Consider the following 23,509-nt stretch of genomic DNA (forward strand, 5'->3'; position numbering starts at 1 on the left):
GAATGCTTTGACTGTTAGCGACGCGACTTTTTGTCGATTACTGTCATGTTAATCGCCCCCGCACAACAGAACACTTTCAGAAATAAATCATTTGCATACCGACGGTCGTATCAGCAGTCTCATTCCACATTCACACCCAACAGGAAAATATATCTGTAAGGTCTGTAAGGGAACTCGTAAGAAGTTCCGCCTTGACAGTATAATGACTCAATCTTGCAAATGACTCAAGTCACTCAATTTCAAAACGAATCACAACAATGTATCGGCGCAATATAATTATTTAATCGTTAAATGAAAGCAAATGAGCTTAACGAATACTAGTAATTACAGTACCTTCCAGATACTGTGGAAAAGCATAATTACGTTCACTCACGCAACTTTAAGTGGCAATTAAATTCAATATCTAAAATCTCATCCAGGAAAATTTCTACACTATACTGAAATCATCTTGTGAAAGGCATTTGCATCTACGAAAATTCGCAGCAGGAATACAGAAATGCAGTCTTTTTAGTGACCACCTAACCACTGAAGTTTTACTTGCTTTTATGATCCTTTGGTTGTAGCCAAATCCCTATACCTTCGTAACGAATCAGCAGCTCGCACTTTCGCCGCGTCTCTGTGTTGCGTACGACTTCATACGCAATGTTCAGGCAAACGTGCCAACCTTCACAGTTTATCTGTAAAATTTACGGAAATTGCAGCGTTTTACGATTTTACGGATGGACGGTGTCATTTTACGACTTCGTGGACAAAAATTTGAAACTTTAACATTCGATACACTTCCGTAAAATCGATTGTTTGCATCTGTCGAAGGTAAGTCTACGATAGTCGATAAATTATTGCTTGATATAACTGATGCTTTTAACCGTATGATGTTGAATTTAAAGCCGGGATAACAATTCTTCCTTGTGAATCTTAAGCGTCGACGGACTCTGTTCCACACTGTTCGCTTGTTGTGATTGTACCCATATTCTTTGACACCGTATGGACTGATTACATTCGTTCCGCGCGCGCGCGTGTGTGTGTTTTTCACGATGAGCATATTATTTGTTCACAAGAACTGCATAGTGTTCGTTTAATGGTTTAAGACTCTGCGCGCTTTGACATGTTTCAATGAAGTGTGACTGTCTTGAGTGTTTATGTTATAATTTTATGTGACTTTCAGTTACGCAGGTTCTTTCGATGCTTCAGAACATATCGAGACATTTGTTCTCGGACATTTTTATATGCTACATTCCTATAGTAGAATTCATGAATAAATCCAACAAGAAACAGTACCTCCAGACTTTCTATTGATTTTTCTTGCATACTAAAATCAAGAAAGGGGGAAGAATATGCCTTTTGCGCGATATGTTAGTGTGTAATTAGTATTGCACATGGTGAAAGAAATGATTTAAGTAATGATGTGAAGTGCGGCAAACACGTAAGGTATGTTACATCGAAGAAAGATAACAAGAAAATCAACGCCTTTTTTGACAAGTCTGGAAACGTTGCGCTTTTCTTCATGTGACTATTCATGTGTTTGACAAACTGAATGTTGCCCTTCAGACTTCTTCCCCACAAGTTCGCCTTTTGTTACAACTTCTGATTTGCTAAAGCAGTTGTTCACCAATTTTGTCGAGCCCAAAATTGTCAAAAGCTCATCGTTGCTTGAAATTGAGTACAACTTGATTCAAAATCAAAGAAGTGGTGATGAGTTAGTTATTGGCATTCATACTTCAAATATAGTGAATGATCTCTAGGATATATATAAATCCCTTTTCTTTTCATCAGTGAGAAATTACTTTTGTACTGCCTGTGACTACATCATCAGCAAGTTTCCACTCAAGGATGATGTGTTGAAGCATGCTCAAGTTGCTAGGTTCGACAAAACTGAAGATGCACAGTTTTCTTCCATTCGTTTTCTCTTGGAAAAGTTTCCTATCATATTATGCAAGGAAGAGAATGAAACTGTAGGTGAGGTGGTGAATGAGAATCAGACAGTTCACAACTCTTCAGGTACGCGACACATTGGTTGCAAATAAAGATCCTAAAGACGATTCCGGTTGGGCACAAATATCAAGAATTCGTGGAGTCGATGGATTTCTTAAGTATAACCGAATTCCTAGAGTAATGCTCTCTAATCTCACCAAAACAAAAAAATGTTCAAATGTGTGTGAAATCTTATGGGACTTAGCTGCTGAGGTCATCGGTCCCTAAGCTTACACACTACTTGACCTAAATTATCCTAAGGACAAACACACACACCCATGCCCGAGGGAGGGCTCGAACCTCCGCCGGGACCAGCCGTACAGTTCATGACTGCAGCGCCTCAGACCGCTCGGCTAATCCCGCGCGGTCTTTCAGCCTTGTGAAGAAAGAAAAGAACAGACTTTAGATCATCCATGTCAAATGAATCTCTGGAGTCTTTCTGTTCTCAAGACTAGGAGTAGTGGTCCCTTTTATGACAAAACATAACAGGAAGCTAAAAAGGCCACAACTATGACTTTAAAGTCGAACTAGAATATGATTTGCATTTTGTATTACATTATTTATTGCCTGTGTTTTATTCTGGAAAACCACTTTTAATTAGCGCGTATCTGCTTAATTTATCAAAGAATTCCCTTTATATGTATGCTTCAAACCAATATTCGCCACGCCTGCTGCTTTTTGACATGGATTTCTTCTTGATTGTTATGTTCATCTACAAATCATCAACCTATTATATAAGTAGACGTGATTTCATTGAAATATCGTGATTAAAGCATGAGTTATTGTATTTTGTATCTCAGACGTATTATTATTTTCGTCAAGCCGGGGTATGTGGAAAATCGTTAGATTTTTTTGTCACGCAATAGGGTTTTACACCCCTCTTCAAAAGTTGGCAGGTATGGTAAGGTGGGCTACAGAGTGGCGTGGCTACTGTCGTCATAGGAAGCCCGGAAAGGAGGAGAAATGATTAGGGAACAAGATAACACAGCAAGCAGAAGATTTATTTAACATGTATTTCTCAGAGCGTATTAAGACTCGTCACAGAGGCAGCGGGGAAGAGGCTCTCTGAATGATGGTGTTATACGTGCGACTAGTCTGGGTCTGCGTAGCGTCACACAGTGAAGAGGCTTCGAGTGGGAGTGGCCGTGTGAGTACCGCCAGCCGTCTTGTACCACGGCGGCAGACCGGCAGAGCCAGTGTAGGCGGGGCTCGGCGGGCGTGCACCATTGTGGATCCCGCACGACTGCACGACTGCTATTGGCGTGTGTAAGAAGCTTACAACTCCGTTGTCAACTTTGACTTCCCTGGGGTGCTATCGATACGTGATACCACACTCTCGAATTACTGGAGAAATCCCACAGTCCTCGGGTAGTGGTGGAATATACCTGTAACAATTCTTACCACTACGCTTGCATCGATCAATCAACAGCGAGTGGGGTTGATATTGTTTTCCCAACAACTTTTCTCGTGTATCACTTTTACATACACGTCCTGATAATATCCTAAAACAGATTTTTAAAAATGTGGTACAGATCATTTATTTTAAGAAAGAGCATTTTCTTTAGAATTATGCCAGTAGAATGTGGTCATTGAGTATTCATAAAATACACAAATTATAAACACTTGTATACATTTCAGTGGCTTGTTTCATTTAAATATTTTCATATTCGGTGGAAATCGCGTTTCTGTATATGTGCGTCACAGTGTTTATACCTAATTCCATAGCTATATGAAATATGTGAAAAACAGAAAAAGTTCCCAAAAAGCACTCAACAATTGTACAACCTAATAAGTTACTTGAAAAAATAGTGCAATTAGTGACTTTTTACTTAACTCTACTGAGGCGACGACGCGTTTTGGATTTTCATCCATCTTCAATTGACGTACCGGTAACACATTTGTATCTTCATCATTATTATATCAACCGTATTTTGAACGATGTAGCTGCTTTTTGTGTTATATCTTGTAACTTTTTGTTTCGCATTTATGTGCGTGTAACACACACTTTTAGGTTCGCCATGTGGCTGACCTAAGTCTTATCTCACGTCAGCACAGCAAAGTGTCTGTGTTATATATATAAATGCTACATAAATAAGGCACATAATAAAAGAGCTGCAGAGTTCAAAATGCAGTCTATGCGATTTTAATAGTGGTGAAGATATAAGTTTATATGCCTATTAACGTATATGGAAACCCGAAATGCATCTTGGCATAAACAAAATTATATAGAAAGTTCAAAAATGGTTCAAATGGCTCTGGGCACTATGGGACTCAACTGCTGTGGTCATTAGTCCCCTAGAACTTAGAACTACTTAAACCTAACTAACCTAAGGACATCACACACATCCATGCCCGAGGCAGAATTCGAACCTGCGACCATAGCAGTCGCACGGTTCCGGACTGCCCGCCCAGAACCGCGAGACCACCGCGGCCGGCTATATAGAAAGTAACCAGTTGCTATATTCCTTCAAGTAATTTAGTCCACAGCCGCGGAGCTTAGCCACGATCATCATGGTTAAATAAATCTCAAACTTAGTATTGTGGCATGTAACTAGGTCACTAAGTACACACACTTTTGTAGATCGCAATTTATATTACGGATCATACTGATGGTAAGTACCCATCAGTATGAAGCGTAATGTACGTTGCTATCGAAGAGAGTGGGTGTGATTTGTCAAACAGAATGACTGGTACTCAGATCCTCGATTGACGATGCTGATACCGAATGGAAACGCTAATAGCTAAGAAACGGTAAGTAACGACTCGAGAATTTCCATATACTGCAGTGAATGCCAGCTCGCATTAAACATGCATTAGTGCAAGATAACGTTCGTAAATACGGAAAGGCATTCAGTTGCTTTCGTTTACTTCGGGCATGGGGAACATTTGGTGACCAGTTAGCCTTATTTACGTATATATTTAAGCTTGCGGGCCGCCTCGTCAAGTGACGCGACAGGACCGCAGCGCTCCCGGCGCATAAAGTCAAACCTACAGCGTCCGCGACGTTAATGTTTATGGGGTAACGCACCGATATGAACGGACCCCTTTCCCGACAGGCCATGCCACCAAATTGTACCTCAAAATACATATTTTTGAGAGTACATTCATTTCAAGTTCATGCCATCCTCACATGTTTACATTTATTTAAACGTTGTGAACATGATTTTCCTTTTACCTTTATCTTTTACTTAAGGCGTTTTACAGTACCTCCCTGTTGCAAAATCCTGCAATGCCTTAGTAAAGAAACAATGTTCACAACACGTTAACAAATCTTAACATCGTAAGATGAGATGTCAGACATCTTGAAATGTCATAAATTACCTCCAGTTTCAACGGCTGCAGTGTTCTAATGCGTCGATAGGGATCAAGAATTATTTACGAATGGCCGGCCGCTGTGGCCGAGCAGTTTTATGCGCTTCAGTCCGGAACGGCGCTGCTGCTACGGTCGCAGGCTCTAATCCTGCCTTGGGCATGGCTGTGTGCGATGTCCTTAGGTTAGTTAGGGCTAAGTAGTTCTACGTCTAGGGGACTGATGACCTCAGATGTTAAGTCCCATAGTGCTTTGAGTCATTTGAACCATTTATTTATGAATGTAAATACGAAAAATAAATCCAAGACAAACTGAGCATCGACGGGAATATCCAAAGCGCGTCCCCATTGGAGTACAATGCGAGTGCCTCGTTCCCTGGTTTACAGCGTGAACGAAAAGCTTCCAGGTAAAGTCTGCTGTAGTATGGATGAATGAACACTTTGTATAGTTACGGAAACTTCTACGTATCATCGAACAAACTAGTTCACAGAACCCTTATAAGAGCTGTTCTCAGGCATTATTTGGTTGTTTCTGAATAGCCAATAAGTCGGAATCAAAAAAGACACGAAGGAATTTGTACTATGTTGCTAACTTGAACGCCCTTCTCACGAAGTACTATTTGGGTACATTTACAGAATCAGTTATCAATGTAGTATATGTTGTTGTTGTTGTTGTTGTCTTCAGTCCTGAGACTGGTTTGATGCAGCTCTCCATGCTACTCTATCCTGTGCAAGCTGCTTCATCTCCCAGTACCTACTGCAACCTACATCCTTCTGAATCTGCTTAGTGTATTCATCTCTTGGTCTCCCTATACGATTTTTACCCTCCACGCTGCCCTCCAATGCTAAATATGTGATCCCTTGATGCCTCAAACCATGTCCTACCAACCGATCCCTTCTTCTAGTCAAGTTGTGCCACAAACTTCTCTTCTTCCCAATCCTATTCAATACCTCCTCATCAGTTACGTGATCTACCCATCTAATCTTCAGCATTCTTCTGTAGCACCACATTTCGAAAGCTTCTATTATCTTCTTGTCCAAACTATTTATCGTCCAGGTTTCACTTCCATACATCGCTACACTCCAAACAAATACTTTCAGAAACGACTTCCTGATACATAAATCTATATTCGATGTTAACAAATTTCTCTTCTTCAGAAACGCTTTCCTTGCCATTGCCAATCTACATTTTATATCCTCTCTACTTCGACCATTATCAGTTATTTTACTTCCTAAATAGCAAAACTCCTTTACTACTTTAAGTGACTCATTTCCTAATCTAATTCCCTCAGCATCACCCGATTTAATTTGACTACATTCCATTATCCTCGTTTTGCTTTTGTTGATGTTCATCTCATATCCTCCTTTCAAGACACTATCCATTCCGTTCAACTGCTCTTCCAAGTCCTTTGCTGTCTGTGGCAGAATTACGATGTCATCGGCGAACCTCAACATTTTTATTTCTTCTCCATGGATTTTAATACCCACTCCGAATGTTTCTTTTGTTTCCTTCACTGCTTGCTCAATATACAGATTGAATAACATCGGGGAGAGACTGAAACCCTGTCTCACTCCCTTCCCAAGCACTGCTTCCCTTTCATGTCCCTCGACTCTTATAACTGCCATTTGGTTTCTGTACAAATTGTAAATAGCCTTTCGCTCCCTGTATTTTACCCCTGCCACCTCCAGAATTTGAAAGAGAGTATTCCAGTCAACATTGTCAAAAGCTTTCTCTAAGTCTACAAATGCTAGAAACGTAGGTTTGCCTTTCCTTAATCTTTCTTCTAAGATAAGTCGTAAGGTCAGTATTGCCTCACGTGTTCCAACATTTCTACGGAATCCAAACTGATCCTCCCTGAGGTCCGCATCTACCAGTTTTTCCATTCGTCTGTAAAGAATTCGCGTTAGTATTTTGCAGCTGTGACTTATTAAACTGATAGTTCGGTAATTTTCACATCTGTCAGCACCTGCTTTCTTTGGGATTGGAATTATTATATTCTTCTTAAAGTGTGAGGGTATTTCGCCTGTCTCATACATCTTGCTCACCAGATGGTAGAGTTTTGTCGGGACTGGCTCCCCCAAGCCCGTCAGTAGTTCTAATGGAATGTTGTCTACTCCCGGGACCTTGTTTCGACTCAGGTCTTTCAGTGCTCTGTCAAATTCTTCACGCAGTATCATATCTCCCATTTCATCTTCATCTACATTCTCTTCCATTTCCATAATATTGTCCTCAAGTACATCGCCCTTGTATAGACCCTCTATATACTCCTTCCACCTTTCTACTTTTCCTTCTTTGCTTAGAACTGGGTCTCCATCTGAGCTCTTGATATTCATGCAAGTGGTTCTCTTCTCTCCAAAGGTCTCTTTAATTTTCCTGTAGGCAGTATCTATCTTACCCCTAGTGAGATAAGCTTCTACATCCTTACATTTGTCCTCTAGCCATCCCTGCTTAGCCATTTTGCACTTCCTGTCGATCTCATTTTTCAGACGTTTGTATTCCTTTTTGCCTGCTTCATTTACTGCATTTTTATATTTTCGGCTTTCCTCAATTAAATTCAATATTTCTTGTGTTACCCAAGGATTTCTAGCAGCCCTCGTCTTTTTACCCACTTTATCCTCTGCTGCCTTTACTACTTCATGTAGTATATGAAACAGTTATATTCTCTTTTTTTTATCAAAAATTCAAAACGGTAACACTACAGCGCTTATACGAGTATAACAGATTCCATTTGGGGAAAACACTAGTGAAGCAAAATTATTAAGCTTTTCAGAGGAGGACTAGACAAGATGGTCAAAGACGGAAGAAGGAATCAGCCTGTTTGTAGCCTAGGTGAAGCAGTCGTTCGGGATTTTTTTGAAATGATTTGAAGAAATCGCGAACGTACTAAATTTTAATGACTGGACAGGGATTTGAATTCCATTTTTCCGTAATCCTAATCCACTGTATTAAACACTACGGCACTCGCTCGATGATATCGTTATTTACCATTACACTACACACAAATACAACAGCAGGCCCATTTTACCATTCACGACTCCTTATAATCGTAAACAATAGTTTCTCTGTTTCGAATACACGATCAGGGCAGAGTGGCAAACACACACAAAATGAACCTTACACCAAAATATAATTGACTAACATGAGTAAATTAGTTGACAGAGGATCGAAACCTACTCCGTCGACAACGACGTCATTACTGAAAAGAAACTGACGTAGGACCGAGAAGAAAATCGGTCGTTCTTTTTTCAAAGCAGGCATCACAGCATTCACGTTAACATATTTAGGGAACCTTCGGAAAACCAAAATCACTATTGCAGGATGTGACTTTGACTACAGTTCCTAGCGAACGCTACGTGCTAACTACTGTATCAACGCACGCTGAAGCTTTGGGAGACTTGTCCGCTGACGCCAACTGCTTAGTGCACATTCATCCGAGTTTACTTTCCTTGGCCCTCGTGGCCTTAGACCACTTCAGAAGGCTACTACATCGTCACACAAATTATGCCTGCAGCATGACACGCTAAACGCGTATACACGTAACCAGTTTTATAACGAAAGATGAAATCATGCGGATAACCCGGCAGTCATCAGATCGAGCATTAATAAGACGCTAAATACGTATTCAGAATTATCAAGGTTAAAATTCCTGTCCGGACATCCTAGTTCAAGTTATCCGTCGTTCCTCTAAATCACTTCAGGTGAAAGTTGTGACGATAATGAAGCCATCATTGTCCAGTACGAACTAGTGCGATTAAACTTTAATGTTTGTCCTCTCTTTCCTTCATATGTCAGTAGGCTGTTTGGAAACATCAGATTCAGTGATCCACGAATCACATAGAGAGGCTTCAACAGATTTCCCCAGTATTGTCGTAATTCATATACAGGTAATTCTGATTTCAAACTGCACTTTGATCGTGCGTTGAATGTCGATGTTTTGTGTACAGACACCGAGCGAGGTGGCGCAGTGGTGAAACATTGATTGAAATTCCGGAGGTCGGCGATTCGAATTCCCGTCCCGCTATCCAGATTCAGTTTTTCGTTATTTCCCTAAACATCTAAGGTGAATGTTTGGATGATTACTATGAAAAGTCACTGTTGATTTCTATCCGTATCCTTCCCGAATCCAAGGTTATGGCTCAAATGGTTAAAATGGCTCTGAGCACTATGGGACTTACCATCTGAGGTCATCAGTCCCCTAGAACTTAGAACTACTTTAATCTAACTAACCTAAGGACATCACACCTCCATGCCCAAGGCAGGATTCGAACCTGCGACCGTAGTGGTCGCGCGGTTCCAGACTGAAGCACCTAGAACCGCTCGGCCACACCGGCCGGCCAAGGTTATGTTCTGTCTTAAATGACCACGTCTTCAACGGCATCTTTTTCAAGCTCAGAGTTTTTCGTTTTGGCGAACAATGGAGTAATATATTTGTAAAGTTATGTCCTCGCTAAGATGCGAAGTGTGCTTATTCATCATGGACTTTTGACCTCCAGATTGTAGCGCCAGTGATTAGGTAACACTACTGTATTCACATTAACAGAGCCAAATTCGCATGTGCCACTGACCGTGGAGTTCGATATCAGATAACTCTGCTGACAACACTGATTTTCGTGCTTGTTTAAGAAGCAAGTGAAAAGGAGCTAGTTGTGTTCTAATTCCTTTGCGTGTTCGCAGGTTGAAGTGGGCGCACTACGGGCTAGTCACGTGCCTGTGGCTGCTGCTGCTTCGGATGCTGTGGGCGATCGTGTGCGTCTTCGTCTGAGCTCTGCGCCCGTGTGCTGACGAGTCCACATGCGCACACCACTGCTGCCCGCCTCAGATTTACTGGGAGCCCTGCTTAAACGGCTCTCGCCCATCCTTCCAAGTTCTTTGTCATTTTTGTTACACATATAACTCAGATCCGCGATGAGGGTAGACAGGGAAGACATTCCAGGATACAGGAAACTGCAGTGCCGTATTAAGGGAAGGAAAAAAGAAAAGAGAAAACGCTACTCGATATACTTTCAAAGACAGAAGAATGGACAAGTTTAACGTGCTTGTTCACACGAACACATTTTTGCAGTGCAAAAACGTATGCTCGAGTGAAACTGTTCATTCTAAACAGTCTGAGAAATTCTGAAATGTGTGTTGTAGAGAGATAATGTTCTCTCGGTATTTTATAAACATAAATCTTATGACTGACAACTGTCCAATGTATATTTCTGTAAGATATTTAACAGTAGATGGTAGTTTTTGTATAATGTATAACCATTGCAAACTTTACTCTGTTACAAGTTTTTGTCTTATACATAAACAGATTTATTTAATGTGAGTCATGTTTGCTATTGAGATAATAAGCACATCTTTTACAAATAATGTATTCTCAATCTCGCAAAAGATTGATCCTTACCTCTCAGTGAAACCACGTCTTACACTACTGCTTTGCTCGTAACAGCATTTTATATGGAAAGCAAAGTAATGTATTGCACCACAGACTACACCATCTTAGTATAAATGGTGCTGTGATGTACCGCTGTTTTCATTTACCGAAATGTAAATTCGTGTTCGACAAACCAATGTACAGTGTATAACTGTGGCTGCCACTGTTCTATACAGTGTAGAGATGACTAATACTCGTGGTACGTTAATCATGTCCTTTTCCTACACGAATGTAGCCGTTTGGCCACATGTGCTGTCGAAGGCTCTTATGACGGAAAACGTGTTGGTGAATCTGTCAGGCTATGCTTCAGGTGGTATTGCTACACCTGTCCCTGAATTTAAGTGACACCACCACCGATACACTCAGAGACATCTCACTACACATTTGCCAATGGTCTATGTACAAACACTGCAAACTGGACACCGGCAATTTAAAAAACAATTAAAATTTAAAAAAACTTTTGATGACGCGGTGTAGTCATGACAAAGCATAATAAATCACTTTTGGCCAGAAGCTCACAAAGAAATCCTGAACAATTCAGATGACACTCTTCTTATATTCATTTTGAAGACATAAGCAGTAATTTTGCAAAATTGCCACTCTTCACACCACAGCTGTTGTCCTGACATGAGATAATACGGATTTCTTGTGCAACTTCAATTTACTTACATAATAACCCAAATGATTTTTGCGGCAGCTTGGTTACGTAATGAGAGGCACTTAAGGCCTGGCCAGACAGACAGAATCCGGCCTGCAGCCAGGGACGCCACACAGGCAACGGCCGGCTCACCGGCCCCAGCGACTCTGGATGCGTCAGCTGTTACACTGTGGAACGGGTCGAACCCCGTTATTTAGCTTGCATGCGTAGCGTGATTGTCTTGGCGTTAGATGATTAGGAACCTTCACGAGGGACACGTTACCTTTGTGCGAGTCCTTTCTTTTTTTTAAGTGTTTTAAGTTCAGAAATGAGTAGCTCGCACTAGCGATACGAAATGGCACCAAGAAGAGATGTTGGGTGCACGACATTAATAGCAAGAGAAAAAGCTTAGGAGAATACCATAGTCTGTGTATTGATCTAGAGTCCGACGAAGAAGGTTCTTCAAATATTTTCGTATGTCGCGAGAATATTTCAAGGAACTGGTTCAAATGGCTCTGAGCACTATGGGGCTCAACTGCTGAGGTCATAAGTCCCCTAGAACTTAGAACTACTTAAACCTAACTAACCTAAGGACACCACACATTTCCATGCCCGAGGCAGGATTCGAACCTGCGACCGTAGCAGCCGCGCGGTTCCAGACTGTAGCGCCTAGAACCGCTCGGCCACTCCGGCCGGCCTGAGGAACTGCATCGCCTGTTAAAACTGTAGCACCGAGAAGTGCACAACGAACTGGAGAAAGTCAATTAATACAAGGCACAGACTCGCCATTTGTTTGAGGTAAATTATACCGTTTGTGGCCTCTTTATGCTTCAAACAGAGGTAATATAAATTATTCCATTTCAGTTTTGCTATATCATATGAAATGTTCGTAGTTACGAGTGGAGTGATGAATTTATATACAGTGTTTATGAATACAGCAAACGATTATGTACCGCTAGAGAGAACTTTCTACTTAATAGATTGTTTTGTTTCATTGTATTCATAACATTGTCATTGAATTTAAACAAGATCTTTGGTCGTTAACTTATATATTCGTTCTATCGGCATAATTTATTTTAATCTTTTCCAGATACTTGACTACAAGCGACAGTCACCAGAAAATAGCTTTTTCTTTTCGTTTAGGACCTTCAACAGTCTCAGAAATTGTGAATTAAGTGTGCCAGGCAATACGGGCTGTTCTACAGCCCAAGTATTTACCTACTCCTACAACAGAGATGTGGAAGAAACCTGAAGAAGGATATCTAGAACTTTGGGGGTTTCCGAACTGCCTTGGAAGCATAGACGGAAAGCATATCAGGTTAAAATGCCTGAAGGATACAGGATCCCAGTTCTTCTATTACAAACAATTCTTTTCGCTGCTTCTCCTGGCGATGTTTGATCCGTACTACGAGTTTACAGTAGTTGATATTGGAAGTTATGGACGTCACAGTGACAATACTGTTTCTGAGAATTCAGCTTTCTATCAAGAGTACATCGAGGGCAAAAGTATTCTACCCCCAAATCAGGATCCCGGGTATTCTCTCACCTCCTCTGTAAGTCTTTCTGTGTCCATGATGCATGCACTATGAGCTATAAGACGACAACCGCCTCACGCCGCTGCTTCCAGTGTGACAGCAGAGCAGTTGGGTGCGCCAACAGAGGCAAGCAGCCGCTCCGGCTTGCGGCGAATCTGTGACAACCCGGCGGCTGCAGGTGCGGCAGGGCGGTTGCCGTTGCGTCGAAACCGCGCTCTGTGTGACCGCCGCCATACAGTAACGAGCCTTTAAGCCTGGCCAGACAGAATGCGGCCTGGCCGCCCGGCCTGTGTCCTTGAACCGCAGCCGGCAGGCCGCACTGTTGAATCGCTCGTTACTGTATGGCGGCGGTCACAGAGAGCGCGGCTTCGACGCAACGGCAACAGGCCTGCCGCACCGGCAGCCGTCGGGTTGTCACAGGTTACAGATTCGCCGCAAGCCGCAGCGGCTGCCTGCCACTGTTGGCGCATTCAACTGCTCTGTTGTCAGACTGTAAGCAGCGGCGTGAGGCGGTTTTTGTCTTGGAGCTCGTAGTGCATGCACACAGAAAGACTTATAGAGGAGGTGAGAGAATACAACTTTTTGTATGACACACGAGATCCTAATTTGGAGGTAGAATATTTTGGTCCTCGATATACTCTTGATAGAAAGCTGAATAGTGTTGTCACTGTGACGTCCATAACTTCTAATATCAACTACTGTAAACTCGGTAGTATGGATTAACGAACGCCAGGAGAACTAGCGAAAAGACTTGTTTGTGACAGAAGAACTCGGATCCACTATCCTTCGAGCATTTTAACCTGAAAGCCTTTCCGTCTGTGCTTTCAAGGCAGTTCGGAAACCCCCAGTTCTATAAATCCTTCTTCAGATTTCTTCCACATCTCTGTTGTAGGAGTAGGTAAATACGTGGGCTGTAGAACAGTCCGTATTGCCTGGCACACTTGTTTCACAATATCTGAGACTGTTGAACGTCCTAACCGAAAAGAAAAAGCTATGGTCTGTTGACCGTCGCCTGTAGTCAAGTATCTGGAAAAGATTAAAATCAATTATGCCGATAGAACGAATAGATAATTTAACGACCAAAGATATGTTTGTTTAAATTCAATGACAATGTTATGAATACAATGAAACAAAACAATCTATTAAATAGAAACTTCTCTCTAGCGGGACATACGGAACTAGATGTTACTATCGTTTGCTGTATTCGTAAACAATGCAGATAAATTTATAACTCCATTCGTAACTACGTTGTGGGATAGCACTTTCTTCCACCGAACCTCTCATATGATACAGCAAAACTGAAATGGAATAATTTATATGACTTCTATTTCAAGCACAAAGAGGCCACAAACGGTAAAACTTACCTCAAGCAAACGGCTTGTCTGTGCCTTGTATCAATTGACTGTCTCCAGTTCGTTGTGCACTTCTCGGTGCTACCTATTTATCAGGCGATGCATTTCCTCGAAACATCCTCACGACATACGAAAATATTTGAAAAACCTATCTTCGTCAATACACAGATGATGGTATTCTCCTAAGCGTTTTCTCTTGCTATCAATGTCGTGCACCCAACATCTCCTCTTCTTGGTGCCATTTCGTATCGCTAGTGCAAGCTACTCATTTCTGCAATTAAAAAAATGAATTCGCACAAAGATAACGTGTCCCGCGTGAAGTTTCCAAATCGTCTAACGCAAGACAATCGCGCTACGCATGCAAGCTAAATAATGGGGTTCGGCCCCTTCCACAGTATAACAGCTGACACATCAAGAGTCGCTGCGGCCGGCCGTTGCCTGTTGGGCGTCCCTGGCCGCTGACGGCTCGGCCCACCGCTGCGCCGTCCGTCGCAGCGGCAGGCCGGATTCTGTCTGGCCAGGCCTTAAGAAAATAACAGCTAGCATCGCTGCCTTCGATGCTGAAGTACCTGTGTTCGATTCCAGGTATTGTCTGATTTATTTTGAGACAATGAGATCCGGAATGACGTCCACTCAGCCAACTGATGCCAGAAGAGGAGCTGTTTCCATAAATAAGCAGTGGCCTCATCAGAATTTATCTACTGGCTAACGGCAGGAGGGATTGACGACATGCTGGTCACATGTACCACATTCATAGACCGCTCCTCATACTGCCTTGTCAGTAGCACTCGGCCTCTTGCAGCAGGTCTAAGGCCTAAACCGTGAGTGGTGTTTGCATTTATGTTTTACTTGACTTGAACTGCAGATTCTGAGGTCTTCTTGGTCTTCATACATTGGTTGACTGCTGGATGTCCGCTGCTTTCATAAATCCAGCCACAGCGACCCAGTCCGTCATGCGTAACTGTCAGAAGTGTGTCATAGTCTCATGTAGTGGCATTCTTGTGTAGTTAATACTGTAGAAAGGCTGTTACACAGAAAATTCTACACTACTGGCCATTCAAATTGCTACACCACGTAGATGACGTGCAACAGACGCGAAATTTGACCGACAGGAAGAAGCTGTTGTGATATGCAAGTGATTAGCTTTTCAGAGCATTCACACAAGATTGGCGCCGGTGGCAACACCTACAACGTGCTGACATGAGGAAAGTTTTCAACCGACTTCTCATACACAAACAGCAGTTGACCGGCGTTGCCTCGTGAAACGTTGTTGTGATGCCTCGTGTAAGGAGGAGAAAAGCGTACCATCACGTTTCCGACTTTGATAAAGGTCGGATTGTAGCCTATCGCGATTGCGGTTTATCGTATCGCGACATTGCTGCTCGCGTTGGTCGAGAACCAATGACTGTTAGCAGAATATAGAACGGTGGGTTCAGGAGGGTAATACGCAACGCCGTGCTGGATCCCAACGGCCTCCTATCACTAGCAGTCGAGATGAGAGGCATCCTCATGGCTGTAACAGTTCCTGCAGCCACGTTCCGATCCCTGTGTCAACAGATGGGGACGTTTGCATGACAACCACAATCTGCACGAGCAGTTCGACGACGTTTGCAGCATCACGGGCTATCAGCTTGGAGACCATGGCTGCAGGTACCCTTGACGCTGCATCACAGACAGGAGTGGCTGTGATGGTGTACTCAACGACGAACCTGGGTGCACGAATGGCAAAACGCATTTTTTCGGCTGAATCCAGGTTCTGTTTACAGCGTCATGATGATCCCATACTTGTTTGGCGACATCGCGGTGAACACATATTGGAAGCATGTATTCTTCATCCCCATACTGGCGTATCACCCGGCGTGATGGTATGGGGTGCCATTGGTTACACGTCTCGATCACCTCTTGTTCGTATTGATGGCACTTTGAACAGTGGACGTTACATTTCAGATGTGTTACGACCCATGGCTCTACCTTTCATTCGAACCCTGCAAAACCCTACATTTCAGCAGGATAATGCACGACCGTATGTTGCAGGTCCTGTACAGGCCTTTCTGTATACAGAAAATGTTCGACTGCTGCCCTGGCCCGCACATCCTCCAAATTTCTTACCAATTGTAAACGTCTGGTCAATGGCGGTCGAGCAACTGGCTCGTCACAATATGCCAGTCACTACTCTTGATGAACTGTGGTATCATGTTGAAGTTGCATGGGCAGCTGTACCTGTTCACGCCATCCAACCTCTGTTTGACTCAATGCCCAGGCGTATCAAGGCTGTTATTATGGGCAGAGGTGCTTGTTCTGGGTACTGATTTCTCAGAATCTATGCACTCAAATTGCGTGAAAATGTAATCACATGTCAGTTCTAGTATAATATATTTGTCCAATGAATAGCCGTTTATCATCTGCATTTCTTCTTGGTGTAGCAGTTTTAATGGCCAGTAGTGTAGTTTTACGTGGTCTAGATTCCCAGTTTCATCTTCGTGAGCTTCAGAGAAACGAAATGTCAATCCTTTCATCCTTCTCTGATGTTGAGTGTAATATTTGTATCTCAAGTTGATACAAGTATCTATAGGTGCATGGTGCTTAGATAATTCTATTTGAAAGAATGATGATTTTTAGTTATATAAGGCTGTATTTTCTCTGTATCTCTTCCCATTCCTTAAACATCCTCTTCCAGAAAATACAGAACACTTTAATATACGTCTATATACGCACTCTACAAGTCACAGTTAATGGCTTGGCACAGGATACGAAACACTCCACTACTCTTTAGGGTTTATTCCCGTTATAATTTTTATGGAGCGTGGAAACAGTGACTACTTAAATACCTCAGCGGGTGCTACAATTGGTCTTCTATAGCTCTTATGGGTGTGATAGTAAGGAGATCTACAATATCTCCTGATTTTTCATTTAGTAGTGCTTTGGCAGGATACTTGCGACAATCTCCAAGCTTCTACAAGTTCAAGTTTTGCAGCATTTCGTGATGCTCTCTGATCGGGCAAACAAACATACGACCATTCATGTTACCCTTCCTAATAATCGTTCAGTACCCCTGTTAGACCTTCCTAATGTGGGTCTGGCACAATCGAGCAATGTTCGGTAAACTAGTAAACTGTTCGAAAGAGATTTTTATCACCACCTGTATCTACATGAGTACTCTGATATTCGCAATTAAACACATAGCAGAGGGTTCTTCGAATCACCTTCACGCTGTTTCTCTACCTTTACACTCTCTAATAGCGCGCGTGGAAAAGGAACACTTGAATTTTTCCGTGCGAGCTGTGACTTCCCTTATTTTCTTAGGATGATCATTTCTCCATATGTAGGGAGTTTGTCTGTGAGGTAGTGACGAAAGTCGATGCTCCTATGAGGAGGTGCTCCATCTTGTTATTTACTCACTCCGTCTTCAGGCCACGAGTGGCCTACCGGGACCATCCGACCGCCGTGTCATCCTCAGTGGAGGATGCGGATAGGAGGGGCGTGGGGTCAGCACACTGCTTTCCCAGTCGTTATTATGGTATTCTTGACCGAAGCCGCTACTATTCGGTCGAGTAGCTCCTCAGTTGGCATCACGAGGCTGAGTGCACCCCGAAAAATGGCAACAGCGCATGGCGGGCTGGATGGTCACCCTTCCAAGTGCCGACCACACCCGACAGCACTAACTTCGGTGATCTCACGGGAATCTGTGTATCCACTGCAGCAGCTCCATCTTGCTGGAAGATGAAATTCTCAGAATTAGCAGTTAGTTGTGGAAACAACGACAACTGCATTTTTTTTGGACTGCATAAGAAACTTTCCCTCGCCCTCTGCATTGTTGAGGAATAGCACACTCGCTCTACTGATACTTTCCTGTTCACAGAGACAACCACTCTTCCTAAATTGTCGATACCAGTGAGCAGTGATCTGTTTACCCGGCTGTTCTTTTCCATGATTCCTTCTGAATATACGTTGCACTCTTTCAACACATAAACATCTCGCATATTACAACATACAAAAACCATTTTTCTTGCTCTGTCGTCATTTGTCAAGTCACTACACTCGCAACACCGACTGGTAGGTACAATACGTATTCGTGGAGTTTATGGTGCTTATCGCGCATCAATCACATTTATACATGTAATACTTTGGAAAACAGATAACTTTGAAAACAAATGAATCATTTATTGTAGCCCGTTATTTTAATCAGTGGTAAATGTATCGTACTCGGGTCATAGCGGTAGCTATCACGAATGATGCATGTATTCTTGTTTATTATAGCCACATTACTTCGCTTAACGATGATTACGTATGCCTATCGTATGGTAATAATTGTTTCCGCGATAATGAAGTGACAGTAACGGCAGATTCAGCGGGAAAGACGTTGAATTACCGTCGATAAAAGCCCGACGACGCGCCGTGGGGAACCTGTTCTTCTCCTTGGGTATTTTATTACTGGCTGACTCAGGGCCGTTGTAAAGCACAAATTAAAGCAAAAAGCGCCTGGTGCAGCGAGTCTTGTTTCCCAGCTCCTTTGTGTCGGCATGCGTAGTTGAGAAGTGACCGAGACCGACTGCCACATTTTAGTTGCCGACATTTCACTGTCATGTAAGTATTATTTACAACATAGGCTTTCACTTCCCAAATTTCACAAGTCTTGCCAGGCTCACATTGTTACCACTTTCTGTTTCGGATCAATTGTTATCATAGACAACACAGCAGGAGAGTACGCCGTATTATGACGAAACTGATGTCATATGTAAAAGAGAAAACTTGTTATTGCGGTCTATACTCCGAAGCATGGTTTGGTGCAACTCTCCATGATAGTCTGTGCTACGCAGGCCTATTCATCTCTGTATAATCACTGCACGCTATATGCATCCCAGCCTGCTTACTATATTCTCCCTTTGCATCTTATTCTCACACTGCCGTCAGTTACCAAGCAGACGATTCCTTGATGTCCTATCAACTAATCCCTTCTTTTAGTCAGGTTATGCCAGAAAGCTCTCTTTTCTCTAATTCTATTCAGTACTTCCTCATCATAATTTCAGCCTACCCACCTAATTTCTACCACTCTTCTGTAGCATAATATTACAAAAAAGTTTCTGTTTTCTTCTTCTATGAATTGCTTATCGTCCACATTTCACTTCTGCACAAACATTCGCTCTTAATACCGGTAGACATACTTTTAAAATTTAAATTTATATTCGACGTTAGATAATTTCATTTTTTGGAAATGATTTTTTTTATTGCCAGCTCGCATTTTATATCCTCAATACTTCACCCATCGTCTGTGATATACTGTTCAAATAGCAAAACTAATCTACGACTTTTAATGTTTCATTTCCTAACCTAAGTCCCTTAGTATCATCTCATTTAATTCGTCTACTTTCCATTACCCTAATTTACTTTTGTTGATGTAATCACATTTTTAAGACACTATCCATTCCTTTCAGCTGCTCTTTCTAGTCGTTTGTTGCCTCTGACAGAGTTATGATATAAGCAAACGGTAAACTTTTTATTTCTTCTCCCTGAATACTGATTCCCTTTTCAAATTTTTGCTTGATTTCCATTAGCTTTTGCTCTGTGTACAGATTAAGTAACAAGCTACAACCATCACTTACTCACTTCTCAACTACTGCTTTCCTTACATGTCGTTCGACTCTTGTAAGTGCAGTTTGGTTTCTGTATAAGTTTTACATTACTTTTCGCTCCCTGTATTTTACCTCTGCTACCTTAAAAATGTTAAAGACTGTAGTGCAGTCATCGGTGAGCGTTGCCTTTCTTCAACTTATCTTAAGGGATAAGTCGTAGGCTAAGTATTGCTTTGCACATTACCATATTTCTGCAAAACAAGAATTGATCCTCCCAGAAATAGGCTCTACCAGTTTTTCCATTCTTCTAGAAACAACAGTAATTTGTAACCATGACTTGTTAATCTAATACTTCGCTAATATTCATACTTGTCGGCAACTGCCTGTTTTGGGGGTGGAATGAGTACATTCTTATTGAAGTTGGATATTTCAGCTGTCTCATATACCTTACACACCAGGTGGAACAGTTTTGTAATGGATGGTTTTCCCAAAGATCTCAATAATTCCGAGGGAATATCGTCTATTCCAGGGACCTTAAGTCGAAACAAGGCCCCCAGATGGAACATTACAAGTAGTAAATCACATAGTGAAAAGAAAATCAAGTATAAAAGACAGGATTTCTTATAAACATACAGGAAATAGTGAAATAAGAGCTCCAGTTACAATTACATGAACTCTGATTTCTTTGTAAGCCTTATAAATGAGACAGGCATAATAATTTACATATAAAACAGAATTTGGATATGGGCTGGTACCTTAAATACAAGGTCACTATTGTTAGCTGAAGAACAATACGAAAATAATCACAAAATGGGGCAATAATAAAACTCTATCATTTCACAAGACAACAAGCAGATGCTCTATCGAAGACAATCATAATGTCAATATTGCTACTTGGAAACTCGAGAAACAACAGAATAACACCAGATTGAAGCTAGTCAAGCTGATGAACATGATAAAAATACCAAGAAATAGGCGATTACTTGCATGTAGTCACACACTGAATTACAACAATTTCTCATACATACCTTGGCATACGCAAGGTGTTCGATGCAGTTCCCCACAGTCCTTTAATGATCAAAGTAAGAGCACATGGACTATCAGATCAATTGCGTGATTGGATTGAAGAGTTCCTAGATAACAGAACGCAGCATGTCGTTCTCAATGGAGAGAAGTCTTCTGAAGTAAGAGTGATTTCAGGTGTGCCGCAGGGGAGTGTCGTAGGACGTTGCTATTCACAATATACATAAATGCCCTTGAGGATAATATCGGAAGTTCACTGAGGCTTTCTGCGGTTGATGCTGTAGTAAATCGAGAGGTTGTAGCAATGGAAAATTGAACTGAAATGCAGGAGGATCTGCAACGAATTGACGCATGGTGCAGGGAATGGCAATTGAATCTCGATGTAGACAAGTTGTGCTGCGAATACATAGAAAGAAAGATCCTTTATCATTTAGCTTCAATATAGCAGGTCAGCAACTGGAAGCAGTTAATTCCATAAATTATCTGAGAGTAGGCATTAGGAGTGGTTTAAAATGGAATGATCGTATAAAGTTGACCGTCAGTGAAGCAAATGCCAGAATGAGATTCGTTGGAAGAATCCTAAGGAAATGCAATCCGAAAACAAGGGAGGTAGGTTACAGTACACTTGTTCGCCCACTGCTTGAATATTGCTCTCCAGTGTGGGATCCGTACCAGGTAGGGTTGATAGAAGAGATAGAGAAGATCCATTGGAGAGCACCGTGCTGCGTTACAGGATCATTTAGTAATCGCGAAAGGGTTACGAAGGTGATAAATAAACTCCAGTGGAAGACTCTGAAGGAGAGACGCTCAGTAGCTCGATACGGGCTTTTGTTGAAGTTTCGAGAACATACCTCCACCGAGGAGTCAAATAGTATATTGCTCCCTCCTACGTTTATCTCGTGAAGAGACCATGAGGATAAAATCAGAGAGATTAGAGCCCACACAGAGGCATACCGACAATCTTTCTTTCCACGAATAATACGAGACTGGAATAGAAGGGAGAACTGATAGAGGTACTCAAGGTACCCTCCGCCACACACCGTCAGGTAGCTTGCGGAGTATGGCTGTAAATGTAGACGTAGAAAATCTACATTGAAGTCACCACAGACTATTAACTGCTCGCTGATGTCTGACAGACAGCATAGTAATAAATCCAGGTTCCTCATAAGTAATGCAAAATTTCCCAGTGGGGATCTATATACTGTTACAATTCAAAGTGAATTCTTTTCCAGCATTAATTCACAAGCACAAACTTCTATGTGCTGATCACTACAAAATCTACTTGTGTCACTGCTTTATAATTTGTATTCTGTCTTAATATATGCAACAAATCCTCCTTTTCTCATATTAGTTCTGCATGAGTAAGCTACTAGACTGTAATCTTTTATATTTAACTTATCTAATCCTGTGATTATGTGGTACTCAGGCACAGGAGTCTTTCTTTTCCACTAAATTTTGCAAGCAGGCAAGAAGCTCTTCTCCCTTATTACTCAGTCCTCTAATATTTTGGTGGATCAAGCTAAACTTTATGTGCATTCTTGTGGGCCTCTTCTGTTAGAATAACTCCTTTCAAAACAGGGAGCCTCAAAATTAATTCTAACCTTAGAAAGGTGCCCCTCTGGGAAACTTCTTCTGGACCACTGTTTCTGTCATCATTTTCAGGTAGAAAAGCGCGCTTACAATCGACGACAGGCGACTCCTTTATTCGTTACTGAACAACAGTTATAAGTAAACCAACTACCTTACCAACTTGTATCGTCTTCTCATTGTGGTGTCTAATGACCTGTTGTCGATGGGACTATAACCCTCCTTCTCTTGTTTAGTAGCTCAAACTTCTCGTTGTGGAACGCGGAAGCCGCCTTTTAACATGAGGACTTCTGCTAGTTCCAACTTACTGGACACAGAGATTAGCGCGGCTGCAGGATTATTGCTGTTGAATCCCAAAAGGAGAAAGTTATCTCGGACTGATGATCCAGTCTACACTGTCGTATGATTAATTACACAAGAACTAAAGGTGAAAGTTTCGCGAATATTTGCGTTTAGGAGTTCGCGGAAACTTGAACTGCTATAAGACTCTCATGGACCCTTACAGATGAGGATCGGCCCCTACGTCAACCTGTTTGTTCTTCTTGAACTGAAGAATACAGTGCATCTCTCCAACATTCCTTAACTGAGTGGGAGCTATAAATTCCGCGACTCCACGTCATCGGCCATCAGTCGCACTCAGCAAAATTGCTTCAATTGAATCGTGCGAACTTGTTGTTGTTGTTGTGGCCTTCAGTCCTGAGACTGATTTGATGCAGCTCTCTATGCTACCCTATTCTGTGCAAGTTTCTTCATCTCCCACTACTTACTGCAACATACATCCTTCTTAATCTGCTTAGTGTATTGATCTCTTGGTCTCCCTCTACGATTTTTACCCTCCACGCTGCCCCCCAATGCTAAATTTGTGATCCCTTGATGCCTCAAAACATGTCCTACCAACCGATCCCTTCTTCTAGTCAAGTTGTGCCACAAACTTCTCTTCTCCCCAATCCTATTCAATACCACCTCATCAGTTACATGATCTACCCATCTAATCTTCAGCATTCTTCTGTAGTACCACATTACGATAGCTTCTATTCTCTTTTGGTCCAAACTATTTATCGTCCATGTTTCACTTCCATACATGGCTACACTTTCAGAAACGACT

The 23,509-nt window shown here is 42.0% G+C and overlaps 1 protein-coding gene across 3 annotated transcripts in view; it reads left to right on the plus strand.

The window, feature by feature from the left end:
• The window catches only part of LOC126353851 (fatty acyl-CoA reductase wat-like), a 221,693-nt gene extending 211,101 nt beyond the window's left edge, over positions 1-10,592 (plus strand). For all 3 annotated transcript variants that reach the window (XM_050003008.1, XM_050003009.1, XM_050003007.1), the window contains one exon: positions 9,956-10,592. In XM_050003008.1, the coding sequence (XP_049858965.1) occupies positions 9,956-10,043 (88 nt within the window). In that variant the 3' untranslated portion in view covers positions 10,044-10,592. The remainder of the gene's footprint in view (positions 1-9,955) is intronic.
• The last annotated feature ends 12,917 nt before the right edge of the window (positions 10,593-23,509 follow it).

The sequence above is a fragment of the Schistocerca gregaria genome, chromosome 3, assembly GCF_023897955.1.
Source record: "Schistocerca gregaria isolate iqSchGreg1 chromosome 3, iqSchGreg1.2, whole genome shotgun sequence".
Lineage (NCBI taxonomy): Eukaryota > Metazoa > Arthropoda > Insecta > Orthoptera > Acrididae > Schistocerca > Schistocerca gregaria.